At 43.2% G+C, this 13,480-nt stretch overlaps 1 protein-coding gene across 2 annotated transcripts in view; it reads left to right on the plus strand.

Moving 5' to 3' along the window:
• The window catches only part of agap1 (ArfGAP with GTPase domain, ankyrin repeat and PH domain 1), a 655,663-nt gene that overhangs the window by 335,535 nt on the left and 306,648 nt on the right, over positions 1-13,480 (plus strand). For both annotated transcript variants that reach the window (XM_067987994.1, XM_067987993.1), the window contains exon 4: positions 6,220-6,305. In XM_067987994.1, coding sequence (XP_067844095.1) covers positions 6,220-6,305 — 86 coding nt within the window. The remainder of the gene's footprint in view (positions 1-6,219; positions 6,306-13,480) is intronic.

Below are 13,480 nucleotides of genomic sequence, written 5' to 3' on the forward strand. Positions count from 1 at the left end.
TGCTCGCATGCAGCAAGACCTGGACAACATCCAGGCTTGGGCCCTTAAGTGGCAAGTAACATTCGCGCCAGACAAGTGCCAGGCAGTGACCATCTCCAACAAGAGAGAGTCTAACCACCTCCCCTTCAACGGCATTACCATTGCCGAATCCCCCACAATCACCATTGACCAGAAACTTAACTGGACTAGCCACATAAATACTGTGGCTACAAGAGCAGGTCAGAGGCTGGGTATCCTGCAGCGTGTGACTCACCTCCTGACTCCCCACAGCCTTTCCACCATCTACAAGGCACATGTCAGGAGTGTGATGGAGTACTCTCCACTTGCCTGGATGAGTGCAGCTCCAACCACACTCGAGAAGCTCGACACCATCCAGGACGAAGCAGCCCGCTTGATTGGCACCCCATCCACCACCCTAAACATTCACTCTCTTCACCACCGGCGCACAATGGCTGCAGTGTGTACCATCCACCGGATGCACTGCAGCAACTCGCCAAGGCTTCTTCGACAGCACCTCCCAAACCCGCGACCTCTACCACCTAGAAGGACAAGGGCAGCAAGTACATGGGAACAACACCACCTCCAAGTCACACACCATCCTGACTCGGAAATATATCGCTGTTCCTTCATCGTCGCTGGGTCAAAATCCTGGAACTCCCTTCCTAACAGCACTGTGGACTGCAGTGGTTCAAGAATGCGGCTCATCACCACCTTCTCAAGGGCAATTAGGGATGAGCAATAAATGCTACCCTTGCCAGCAACGCCCACATCCCATGAACGAATAAAAAAAAATTGAAAATTGGCTTTATTGTATTGTACGTAAGGTAGAATAGATTTTCTGCTTTTAAAAATCTTACTTTAAGGAGGAGATTGTGTCACAGCCCACCTGCTCTATCCTTATTCTCAGTGTGCATTCCCGACATTGTGATATACAGTCGGTAATAATTTCACTGTGGCAGATTGGTTTACTGACTCACCGTTCCTGTGTGGAGGATGTTAACATATGGCACTGAGCACAATCTGCAGGGGCATTGGCCCTATTTCTGGCACGAGTGCAAGAGATTCATTCGTGCTGTTCTGTAATTCTCCTTTTCCATGCTGCAAAGCCATAATTTTATGCTTAACTTAAATGAGTTACCAGAGCTAAGTACAGCTCCATCAACTTCTGTTAGCGAGTGCAGGGTCCTTTCTAACAGGAAATGTGGCATCCACCTCGTTGTCACTTGCAAATATAAATAAATATATAGTCACAAAACATAGCAGAATTTGGTGCACTCCTGTCCTGCTGGGACAGGATTTCCGTTTAACTGGATGGGGGTGGGTGTTGTTCTTTGCCTCTCTGGGGTTAGCTCGCCATTCCCCAAAGCTCTTCTGGTTTCATATTTGTTTTAGGCATTGTGCATTAAGACCCAGCTTGGTTATTCCATATGTAGGTGAAAAAGGTGTCGCTCTGCTTTGCTGTTTATTAGCTCCCTATTTTGATAACCGTGATATAACCACTGACGCAGACACGTGTAAAATGCTATTGGTCATGTGAACTCTTTGTCATTTTTCCTTTGCATTTCTGAAACCCAGAAGTTGATTTGCCTTTTTTTCATCTTCCTCTTTTCTCCCCTGAAGGCATTGATAGTGGCTGAGATGAGGTCCCATGGGTGCCAGTAAGCGCCCAGTACTTCATCCAAGTGGCCATCTTTCATGTGTGAACATTGACAGTGAGTGTTGGCTGGTGGTTTGACAATGGGGGAGGGGCATTACTGCTGAAACTGATACCTGTCCCTGTCTCACATCTATACACAATCATTTAACTGCACAAGTGTGATCAGGAGTGAGAATCCTGACTGGTGTCCCCACTGCCAACCCTGACTAGGTTATGCTGAGGCCAATTGTAGCACTCTTACTGCCTTGAAAACTTGGAGAAAGTGTTGGGGTCAATCCCCTTGCTAAACGCCTATTTGCGCAATACTATCACTGGCTTTCCTATATCCTCTCCATCGCAAGATGGCCTATTTCCACCAACATAACATCGCCCATCTCCACCCCGCCTTAGCCTATCTGCTGCTAAAACCCTCAACCATGCTTTTGTTACCTCCAGACTTGACTATTCCAATGCTCTCCTGGCTGGCCTCCCATTTCCACCCTCCATAAATTTGAGCTCACACAAAACATTACTGCCTATATCCTCACTCGCACCAAGTCCCTTTCACGCATCAACCCTGTGCTTGTCAACCTACATTGGCTCTCTGTCCATCAACGGCTCAATTTTAAAATTCTCATCCTTGTGTTTGAATCCCTCCATGGCCTCGCCCCTCCCTATCTCTGTGACCTCCTCCAGCCCTATAACCATCCGAGGTCTGTGCGCTCCTCCAATTCCGGCCTCTTGCACATCCCTGATTTTCATCACTCCACCATTGGCGGCCGTGTCTTCAGCTGCCTAGGTCCTAAGCTCTGGAATTCCTTCCCTAAAACTCTCCGCATATTTACCTCTCCTCCTTTAAGACACTCCTTAAAACGCACCTCTTTGATCAAGGTTTTAATCACCTCTCCTAATGTCTCGTTCTTTGGCTCCATTTCAAATTTTGTTTGATAATGCTTTTGTGAAGTGCCTTGGGACGTTTTACAATGTTAAAGGTTCCAGTGTGCGGGGGCGTGTTCCAGTGTGCGGGGGCGTGTTCCAGTGTGAGTATTACAATGTAAATGCAAGTTGCTGTTGTTTTAGTATATGGGTGTGATATAATGGAAGTGCTTCGTGTGATTTCTTTGTTTTTAGGGTGAGTCATAAAAAATGCATTTGATATCAGTGGTCAGAGTTTTACAGTGAGATGTTGCTGTACTGTCACAACATGCTACCACTCGTGTGTTGCGTGAACTGAAGGCTGGCTCAGTAGATATTCTGAATGAGTTTTTCAATGACCAAAACGTGCAACTTTCTCATTGAAACTTGCTTTGCTGTTGGTCTGCTCTGAAAATAGTGCAACTCGAGCGGTAATTTATGCTGTTTCAATTTTTGTAAGATATTCTTTTCTTTAAATTCCCAAAGTTTTATAACCAATGCGGAAGCAAGGGATCAGTGACATTAGTAAATAAAGCTATTTTGGTCAGTGATTCTAGCTATTCTGCCTTGAGGTGCCCAAATTTTAAATTAGAATTTGTGCTCATAACTGGAGGATTTACTGCAAGAAAAACACACACTTAAATTCTATTCAATCATCCACGTATTTTCTTCATGTGTGATGATTAACCAGGGACAGTCACAAGAGATGGCGCATCAGGATGTTCCAGATTGCACTGCTGAACTGGTAGAGGAATTTACAGTTCAAAATCTCACTTATGTTAGATTTCCATTTACCATTCTTTTTAAACACATTTGTATTCATCTTCCTCAGGGTTTGTAAATGGTTTGGCTCCTTCTGTTCCAAATCCCGAACGCCTCAACTTGGCGAAGGAGGTTGCAAGGCAGTAACTGCTGGTAATATGCTGTGCTCCCATTCGCCGCAAAGCTGTTTAAGAACATAAGAAATAGGAGCAGGAGTCGGCCATACGGCCCCTCGAGCCTGTTCCGCCACTCAATAAGATCATGGCTGATCTTCTACCTCAACTCCACTTTCCTGCCAGATCCCCATATACCTTGATTCCCTAAGCGTCCAAAAATCTACCTATCTCAGCCTTGAATATACTCAACGACTGAGCATCCGCAGCCCTCTGGGGTAGAGAATTCCAAAGATTCACAACCCTCTGAGTGAAGAAATTTCTCCTCCTCTCAGTCTTAAAGGCCGACTCCATATCCTGAGACTATGCCCCCTAGTTCTAGACTCTCCTGCCAGGGGAATCAGCCTCTCAGCATCTACCCTGCCAAGCCCTCTCAGAATCTTATGTTTCAATGAGATCACCTCTCATTATTCTAAACTCCGGAGAGGATAGACCCATTCCACTCGATCTCTTCTCTTAGGACAACCCTCTCATCCCAGGATTCAATCTAGTGATCCTTCATTGCACCCACCTCTAAGGTATGTATATCCGTCCTTAGGTAAGAAGACCAAAACTGTACTCAGTACTCCAGGTATGGTCTCAGCAAGAGACCTCTGCAGCAAGACCTCTTTACTCTTGTACTCCAATCCCCTTGCAATAAATGCCAACATACCATTTGCCTTCCTTATTGCTTGCTGTACCTGCATGTTAATTTTCTGTGTTTCATGCACAAGGACACCCAAACCCATCTGAACACCAGCATTTAATAGCTTCTCACCATTTAAAAAATATTTTTAAAATTTTTTTCTGTTCTTCCTACCAAAGTGAATAACCTGACATTTCTCTACATTATACTCCATCTGCCACCTTCTTGCCCACTTATCTGTCTATACCCCTTTGCAGATTCTTTTTGTCCTCCTCACATCTTACTTTCCCACCTAGCTTTATGTCGTCAGCAAACTTGGATACATTACACTTGGACCCTTCATCTAAGTCATTAATATAGATTGTAAATAGCTGAGGCCCAAGCACTGATCCTTGCAGCACCCCACTAGTTACAGCCTGCCAATCTGAAAATTACCCGCTTATTCCTACTCTCTGTCTTCAGTCCGTTTGTTTCGGTCAGTCAGTTCTGCATTGTGGTCTGAGTGGAAAATCTTGGAGGGTTTCCTTATTGGATGCAAGTGCCCTTGGAAAGATACTCCTACTTATCTTCCGTACACCTGGCCTTAGTAGCTCTGGCTCTTGGAGGAGTGAGGTGGAATTATTTGAAGAAAATTAATCCTGATCGGGGGAGAGGAGGTTCACATCTCTATGTAAAGCAATGATGGTGCCCATCTGAATAGTCCATAAACGATCCTCTGTTTGAACCGGAAAGTCCACCTATCTTTGAGGCTTACACAAGTGTTTGAACTTGTGCCTAGCTATTGTGAACAGTTGCTTTCCCTGAGTTTTCACTCTTGAAATTGCTGTACTCCATCAATTTTATTTTGTTCACTGGGTGAAAGTAGCACACTTTTTCCAGTTTTTTATGTTCTGGAAAGTTCGTGAAACTTATGCGCCAATAGTGATGGGTACCTGAGTCGCTTCACCATTACTCCCATCTACACTCAACCAAACATTACTACAGAACTCACTCGGTTACATGATTTGGCTGACATTTAGGCCAATGCCATTGTGGGCAGCCTTTGCCAGTTTGACATTTATGGGCATGTTCCTCCCCCTTCCCCCATTCACCCAGCACAAATTGTAACTTTCACTGTTCACTAAGAGAATTGAGAATAATATGAATTCTATTTCAGGCATGAGAAACTTTATATTGGTGTGTGGCGGCGTAGAGAAGTATAAAGGATGTTTTAAGAGTTGAACAGGATGTTTTTGCAGGGATGTCCCATCATTTTCTTTCTGTAAAGGCATCATTGTTGGGGCAGAGCTCAAATAAAAGGGAATGACCTACATTAAATATTTTATACAGGGTCACAGACCTAGACTTCTAGGCCTCCTGAGGGTTGCCCTACATTTTTCCAGTTCCCTTGAGATGTTCTTAATCTGATAGCGATACAAAGATGAGCAGGATGACAGTGACGTCACATTGACACAGGAAGCAAGTCACTGTACAATGTGTGGGCGGCTGCATTGGGAAGTCTAAATGTATTGTGTTATGCAGTGCTAGGATGACTGATGCTTTGACTCTGACCGACATAAATCAACAGATTGCAAGCTTTCTCAATTAGAAATGAGCTTTTCACACGTTTAAAATGTTTGAGGTGCAGTCCTTCCGAAAAAGGGACTAGAAATAGTCAGATAATGGTGCAAGGGGAACTGTCCCATGGGACAGTAAAAGTCAAGCAAATTGAACACATTTTGAGTTGTAGGCCACATCTTTGTACAAATGTTAAGAAAGAAGTTAACTTAACCAGCTTCTACAGTCTTATCAAAACATAAAACTGCCCCAGAAGGGAAATCATGGTACACATTGTGCTCAGTAGGGTCTTCTATATCCATATGTGATAACTCTTTATAAATTGGCTAAAGAATACACAAAATCAATCATCCTTCACATCACAACTTGTCTGTCCTTGCTAGTCATTATCAACCGTCTGTCTCTGTGTTATCAATAATCCATCCTTTACTGCCGTAGTGAGTGTGAACATGCCTTGTAGTTGGTATCCACCTTTATCTTGCTGTGTGTAGTCCTGATGTGTCTGCTGTCAGTCATGCCTTGCCTATCACAATAATCTGTTTCTGTGACAGGTGGGCGTTTTAAGAAAGAGATTGTGGTGGACGGCCAGAGCTACCTACTGCTGATCAGAGATGAAGGGGGCCCTCCGGAGGCACAGGTAGGTAATGTAGTGGACAACGGGATATGCCATTCAAAGCACACAAAGTACAATCTGTATCTCTGGATTCCTTTTAGTAAGGGAGACTATTATTACATAGTATTAAAAATACTGCTGAGATTTTTAAAAAAGGATAAAGTTCTTTAGAATACAATGCGAAAGTGGGTCGTGCGAAATTTTTCCAATACAGAGGATTAAATTGGTTTATACAAGAATTAAATTGTGATTAAAATTGAATCTGTTTTGATTTTTTTGTAAATACACTTTGTGAAATGAGCAGTGCTATCTGAACAATGACTCAGTAATATTTTATTGGTTATGGGAATCTCTGGTGCTGAGATTAGTAAAGTGACTAAAAGACGACCCATTTGAACCTCCCTGAACAATCTGTGATTTACTGGCATTAATTGTTTTGCAAATAGGATTATTAACTGGATTTCTCTTCCTAACATTCCAGACTGTCGTTTTTCAATCTGGTCGAAACCATCGTCCAGCTTTCCTATTGTATATTTATCAGCTTTCTACAGTAACTTACATTTTAAAATAATCATCTACTTTGATGATTTGGTAGGCGTAGCGCTGAGCAGTACAGATCAGGAGAGCCCTTTATCCCCACTCAAGTCGGTCTCTTTAGGGAACCCAACAATTTACTTTGGTGACTCGTTAACCCACGAGCAGAAAAACCAGCCAACATCCCAGCTCCTGATTGACATCCAGTAACACCTGCTACAAAGTGTGGGTGATGGATGAGGATAGGATCGGCAGAGTTCTGGTGACTTACAGTCGAATATCCTGCCGACAGTTGCTGTTAAGGCTCACACGTGGAGAGTGGGCACCTGGGGAAGGGAATGGAGAGGCTGCTGAGGGCCCGAGGTCAACATGAAGTGAAAATTAAAGGAACAATTAATTTATAAAGTTGCTGAAAAAAATGGACCCTGCTGCTCGAAAATGGCACTGACATAACATCATATAGCACTCCTGAAAGTCAGTTATTGAACTTGGTTTTCCCATATGATAACATGTTTCAGTGTTTATTTTATTTTTTAAAAATTTAGCACAGACACATTTTCTACTTTTATGTGTTCAAGTTATCGCTTCATCTTTCAACACGACGAGATTCTAGATGCTCAAATACACACAGGGATACAGTGAGATTCAGATCAAGAACTATGAGGAGAGTAGTGAATACTGGGTTGTCTCTTTCTATCTCACTTTCGATCTTTCTACTATCTTTTGTGTTGTTAACAGAATGAAATTCACAGTATCATGATTTCTTCACTAGAAGTCATTAAGTGACCAAACAGCACTTAAATTTCCCCTCTCTGGCTCCCTGTCTCTCCCTCTGTGTCTCTCTTCCCTTCCAGTAGCTCATGGTGGAATATGGTTACAGTCACTGGAAGATGGTGGCAAAGATTAGAAGGATTATCTATCATTTTTTGTGGAGAAATAGCAAGCTGTTACAGCAATGTATCGGTATGCTGTCTGTTGCTAAATCTGATTTATTGATTCCCTTTTTCTCTCAGTTCAAGCTTGCACCCCCAGTTCACGCTGGCAATCTTTCCTTCCCCACCTGCCCCCCCACTTTGCACCCCAGTTCATGGAGCCAGCCTGCCTAAATTCACCCCCACCCCCCATCTCCACGTCTGGTCCTATCTTTTTATTATTCGTTCATGGGATGTGGGCGTCGCTGGCAAGGCCAGCATTTATTGCCCATCCCTAATTGCCCTTGAGAAGGTGGTGATGAGCTGCCTTCTTGAACCGCTGCAGTCTGTGTGGTGAAGGTTCTCCCACAGTGCTGTTAGGTAGGGAGTTCCAGGATTTTGACCCAGTGTCAATGAAGGAACTGCGATATATTTCCAAGTCAGGATGGTGTGTGACTTGGAGGGGAATGTGCAGGTGGTGTTGTTCCCATGAGCCTGCTGCCCTTGTCCTTCTAGGTGGTAGAGGTCGCGAAGAAGCCTTGGCGAGTTGCTGCAGTGCATCCTGTGGATGGTAAACTGCAGCCACAGTGCGCCGGTGGTGAATGGGGTGCCAAGTATCCGATGCTGTTGCTCCGAGGAATCGAGTGCTCTGGGTTGGAATTCCCGATCTTGCAAAACTACCACTGGTCAGAATGATTTTTTGTGCATTCCGCAATAAAAATGCAGCCACAATTTTCCTGAACGTGGTTCAGTGGTTTTCAGAGTGCCTTTGGCATCTGGTCCAAGCAGCGTTCTCCATGTGCGAGCCTAGATAGACAGCAAGCTGTTTGACCATGAGGGGCATTGCTGCTCGTCCTGCTCCTCTTCAGACCTGACCAGGGATTGAACTGGGTATCACTTCTGTGGCTCAGTACCAGACCATTTAGTGCACTCACCGAGCTTTTGGGTAATTCTTTGCAGTTCTCTGCTGCCTGTATCCTAACTCGCACCAAGTCCCATTCACCCATCACTACTGTGCTTGCTGACCTACATTGGCTCCTAGTCTGGCAACGCCTTTAAAATTCGATTTTAAAATTCTCAATCTTGTTTTCAAATCCCTCTATGGCCTCGCCACTCCCTAGCTCTGTAACCTCCTCCAGCCCTACAACCCTCCGAGATCTCTGCACTCCTCCAGTTCTGGCCTTTTGTGCAGCCCCGATTTTAATTGCTCCACCATTGGCGGCTGTGCCTTTAGCTACCTAGGGCCCTAAGCTCTGGAATTTTCTCCTTAACCTCTCCGCATCTCCACCTCTTTCTCCTTTAAGATGCTCCTCAAAACCTACCTCTTTGACCAAGCTTTTGGTCACCTTCCTAATACCTCCTCAGTGTCAAATTTTGTTTGATAACGCTCATGTGAAGTGTCTTGGGACGTTTTACTACGATCTAGTAAAAGGCATTATATACATGCAAGTTGTTGTTGATAGAAGATTGGAAGCCTTATCCATTGAGTGACAGAGTGTACCAATACAATGCTGTAACTGCTTGCTATTTCTCCACAAAAAATGATGGCTAACCGTAGCGTTATTTAATTATTCAACAATGGTCAGGTTTAAAAAAAAAGGTGCAGAGTATTAATGGATGATGATTGGATGATGATGGTTCCAACAGAATATTGCCGAGTCTTGTAACTGTCATCGACAACTGAAATGAGTTGTAACCCCAATGGAGGCTTTCTGACCCAGCTGTTGGAAGATGCTTCATTATGACATTTTGTCAGTTCTCTGGCCCTTTGGATCTGATTTTTGTTGGGACAGATTCAACTCTGAATGTAGAGATGTAACCACCTGAATAGTTTAATATGAACTGATAGATGTGCTCAGGCACTCTCACACTCAAACCAAACATGAGTCGTGATGGGGAACTTCCACTGCTGCATGTAATCTCCACAAGGAAAGCATAAAACATATTTTAAATTACTTTTAAAATTGCCTCAGGTCAGTGAACCAGTTAAAAAAGATTTGTTTTTGTAATGGCATTTTATTCCATTCATATCAAAATATTAAAGGATACTGACACACTGAGATCATGCTCAATGTTTACTTAGATTTTGCTTATTATCCTCCTGTTGTCTAAAGCCCATTATGATTATGTTACAAGGATAGAAATTAATTGTGCCATGAAGCAATTTGTAACACACAGATCTGCTTATGTGACACAATTTTAAATATCTGTAGCACAAAATGTAACTCAAATCATGTTTCTTCTTCTTGGACTCTCAAGAGCATTGAATGGAAACTCAGGGCCAGTACATCTTTGTTAAGGTGACACTACACATTCAGAAGGACGTACTGGCTCAGGTGAAGTCCAGTGATGATTCACCAAGATGGTGCCTGGGATCAAGGGATTTCTCTATAATGTGAGCTTGGAGTTATATTCTAGGAGAGGAGGAGATTAGGGGGTGATCTGATTGGGGTATTTAAAATAATGAAGGGAACTGACAAGTTAGGTAAGGAATCACTTCCCTTTATTAGGGAAAGGGAATGGCATTTCTCTCTAATAGGAGAATGTAGAACAATGGAAAAAAACTCTTGCAAATTCAAACGAGGCCGGTTAAAAGGGAATCCAGTAAAAGCTTCTTCGCACCACCGGGGTTGTGAGGATGTACACTGCATTGCCTCAGAAGGCTATTGATGAAGAATCAATTGAGATGTTTAAAAGGGCGATAGTTAGTTGGGAAGTAAGGGTATTAAAGGATATGAAGAAATGGTAGGGAATGGCTAACAAAATGGCTGAGTCGCTTGTTTGGCTACTGACATTCCCAATATGTGTCTGAACCTTGGGATTTCTATATATGTTTTGGAAACTGCACAGCAATTTATGATGAGATTAGTGGTGAGGGAATTGGTCATTTCCTTCCGTGTAGTATTCTGTAGGGTAATAGAAAGTGAACAGCCAATGGGAGTGCTGCAATTGGCGCTGGGGAAGAATCAACAAGCTTTCCCACTCCTGATCGCTACCCAGTGACCACCCCCCCCCCCTTACTGGCTGGAGCGCACGTGGGAACCTGCCAAGTTCACCCTCATCTGTCTACCCTCACACATTAAAGATGACCAGTTGGCCGAGGTATCAGGGCACCAGCAGCTTTGTTGGAACTGTACCCAGGAAGAGTTGGTGCCATCAGACAGGGAGTGGAGAGAAATGGGGTGGGTGAGGGGGAGGGCGAGACACCAGGTAAATTGCACAACAGGTGTCTTGGGGTTCACCCTATTCATCCTCAGGATCTGATATCTGTGCAATCTGATAATGTGCAGGTAAAAAAAGTTAGAATTGCTAGATTTATTCTACAGTCAATTTTCAAAATGAAATTCCTCCTGTATGAGATTTTACAAATGGCAACCAGATTGTTGATCTTATCTGATTCTGTCTTTTCAAGGGGAAGTATTGCCAATATCCCCATGCCTTCTGAAAATCAAACAGATTATCCTTCCTTTCTTTTCCACCGTGTGTTTTTGACTGTAGTGCGTTTAATCAGTGAGTGCCAGTATGGATGACTTAATTATTCTGTCGCACACAACTCAAACTATATCATACTGTGCTGTACCCTATTATTAGGAATTTCATACCTTTACAATCATAAATGGAAAACTAAAATCATGGTATAGAACTGATGGTCACTTCTCTAATGATTGTATCTCTTCTATTAAGACCCAGTTATGTAGTAGCAGTGTGACAATTCGCATGTACCAGGAGCTGGCCCAGAATCCACTGCACATCCACATCCAAAGCACTGTTTATATTGTCTGACTGTTAATCCACCTCTCTCATTTTGTTAGGCTTGCTCCCCCCTTCCAGCTAACACCCTGTGTTAATGACAGTATCTCCACTGATTGTTAATCTAGCTCCCTCATATTGTCAGATTCACTGATTCCTCCCAGTAGTCCCCATGGTGATTGTTACTCCAGCTCCCTCCCCAGCCAGTTCCCATGTAATGTCATCACTACTTGCTGTTTACACAAAAAACCTTTTAAAAATGATAATTGAGGGTTTAATTTATTTGAACGTTAACTTTTAATTTTACTTCCCTAGAATCTAAATGAATCTTCCCTATCCAAGAATTTACAGCACAGAAACAGGCCCTTCGGCCCAACTAGTCTATGCCAGTGTTTATGCTCCACACAAGCCTTCCACCCTGCGTCATCTCACCCTATCAGCATATCCTTCTATTCCTTTCTCCCTCATGTTTATCTAGCTTCCCCTTAAATGCATCAATACTATTCGCCTCAACTACTCCTTGTGGTAGCGAGTTCCATATTCTCACCACTCTGACTAAAAAAAAAGTTTCTTCTGAATTCCTTATTTGATTTTTTAGTGACTAATAGGATAAACTTGGAGTCTTCCTCCAGCTCTACAACTTTGCCTATCTGCTGAAAGTCATACAAAAGTAGACTGTCAAATCTATCTTGCCCTCTCTCTCACTCTCCACGTTTCCCATGCTACCTATAGGGTAGGGCCAGATGTCTGTTCAGTAATTCCTCACAATGGCCTGGCAGAGATTGGGGAATCATGGGCAGGTACCTCTGTTGTACCAGCCACTGGGACAACATGCTGGAGTTTCAACAAGCTTGAGGTTAACACTTGCGATTTAATGCTGTCGTTATGCTCTGGCAGTCTATCATCGTTGACCCTTTCAGCTTTCAGCTCAAGTTCAGAAGAACGCAGAGTGCTTGGTGAATGAGGCTTTCTTACCCTAGCTGTGTATGTGTCAGCCTCATTACCAGTACTAGTCTCCAGGTCATAGGAGGCAGTGCCTCACATTGATGCCTTTCACTGGACTTCATTCACCTGGTGTCTGTACACTGTTACTCTGGGGCTGACATAGAGTGAAAGTGTGCTCAGATCCTTGAATTTTCTTCAAAAAAAATGAGAGGAAGTGAAGGAGATGCTGATTTCAGAGGAATAGTATACTCTGCAGGTACATTAACAATTTGTTATGGGATTTATGCCCAACTGGGGTGAATTTGGTACCAAGTTGCTACAAAGCACAAGCAAAAGTGTGTTTCCCCAGCCTTGTGCCACACCTTGAAGTCATGTACAATATTTTAATCACTAGAAACAGACTGAGAAATGAAGGGGAGTTGCTGCACAGATGGCTTTTTTTTTTCAATAACCCTAAGAGATTTGGATGATTAATGTTGCAGTTTGAAGTTACAAGTTTACTACTTCACTACTACTTTTCCAGTAGTGTGTGAATAGTGAGGGCAGTTCAAGCCCTGGTGCTCAGAAGGGGCTTTATTACTTCGACTGATCGACACAGATGTGATTTAAAATGTCTACTTGTCAACTTCATAAGGAAAGATTATTTATTTTTCCCAAAGGCCTGAGATATTTAACCTCAAACCACAATTGTTTTCTCAGTATGTGGGCTGCTTTAGAAGTGGAGTCATCGTGGAACCGATGAGAACAACACTGTTCATGCACTGTTTGAAATTCAAAATGGAGAAATTTGAAGGGGTCTTTTGATCCATTTTTAAAATTTGTTAAGAGATTTAAGTTTAAATCTGTATAAAGCTCAAATAAAGGAGTAGAGCACCTTTAAACTAAACGGGTAGACCCTTTCAGCCAGTTTGAAATCCAGCTTTGATAGGTCGACACTGAGGTTGAAAGTTGTGCAGGGTGAGCTGTATTAGAAGCTCGAGTGAAACCGCTAAAAGTTCACTCCAGCTACTAAAGATAAGTAAGTGTGAGATGAGTCCCTGTGACAGGAACACTTCTCTA

The sequence above is a fragment of the Heptranchias perlo genome, chromosome 7, assembly GCF_035084215.1.
Source record: "Heptranchias perlo isolate sHepPer1 chromosome 7, sHepPer1.hap1, whole genome shotgun sequence".
NCBI classification, from domain to species: Eukaryota; Metazoa; Chordata; class Chondrichthyes; order Hexanchiformes; family Hexanchidae; genus Heptranchias; species Heptranchias perlo.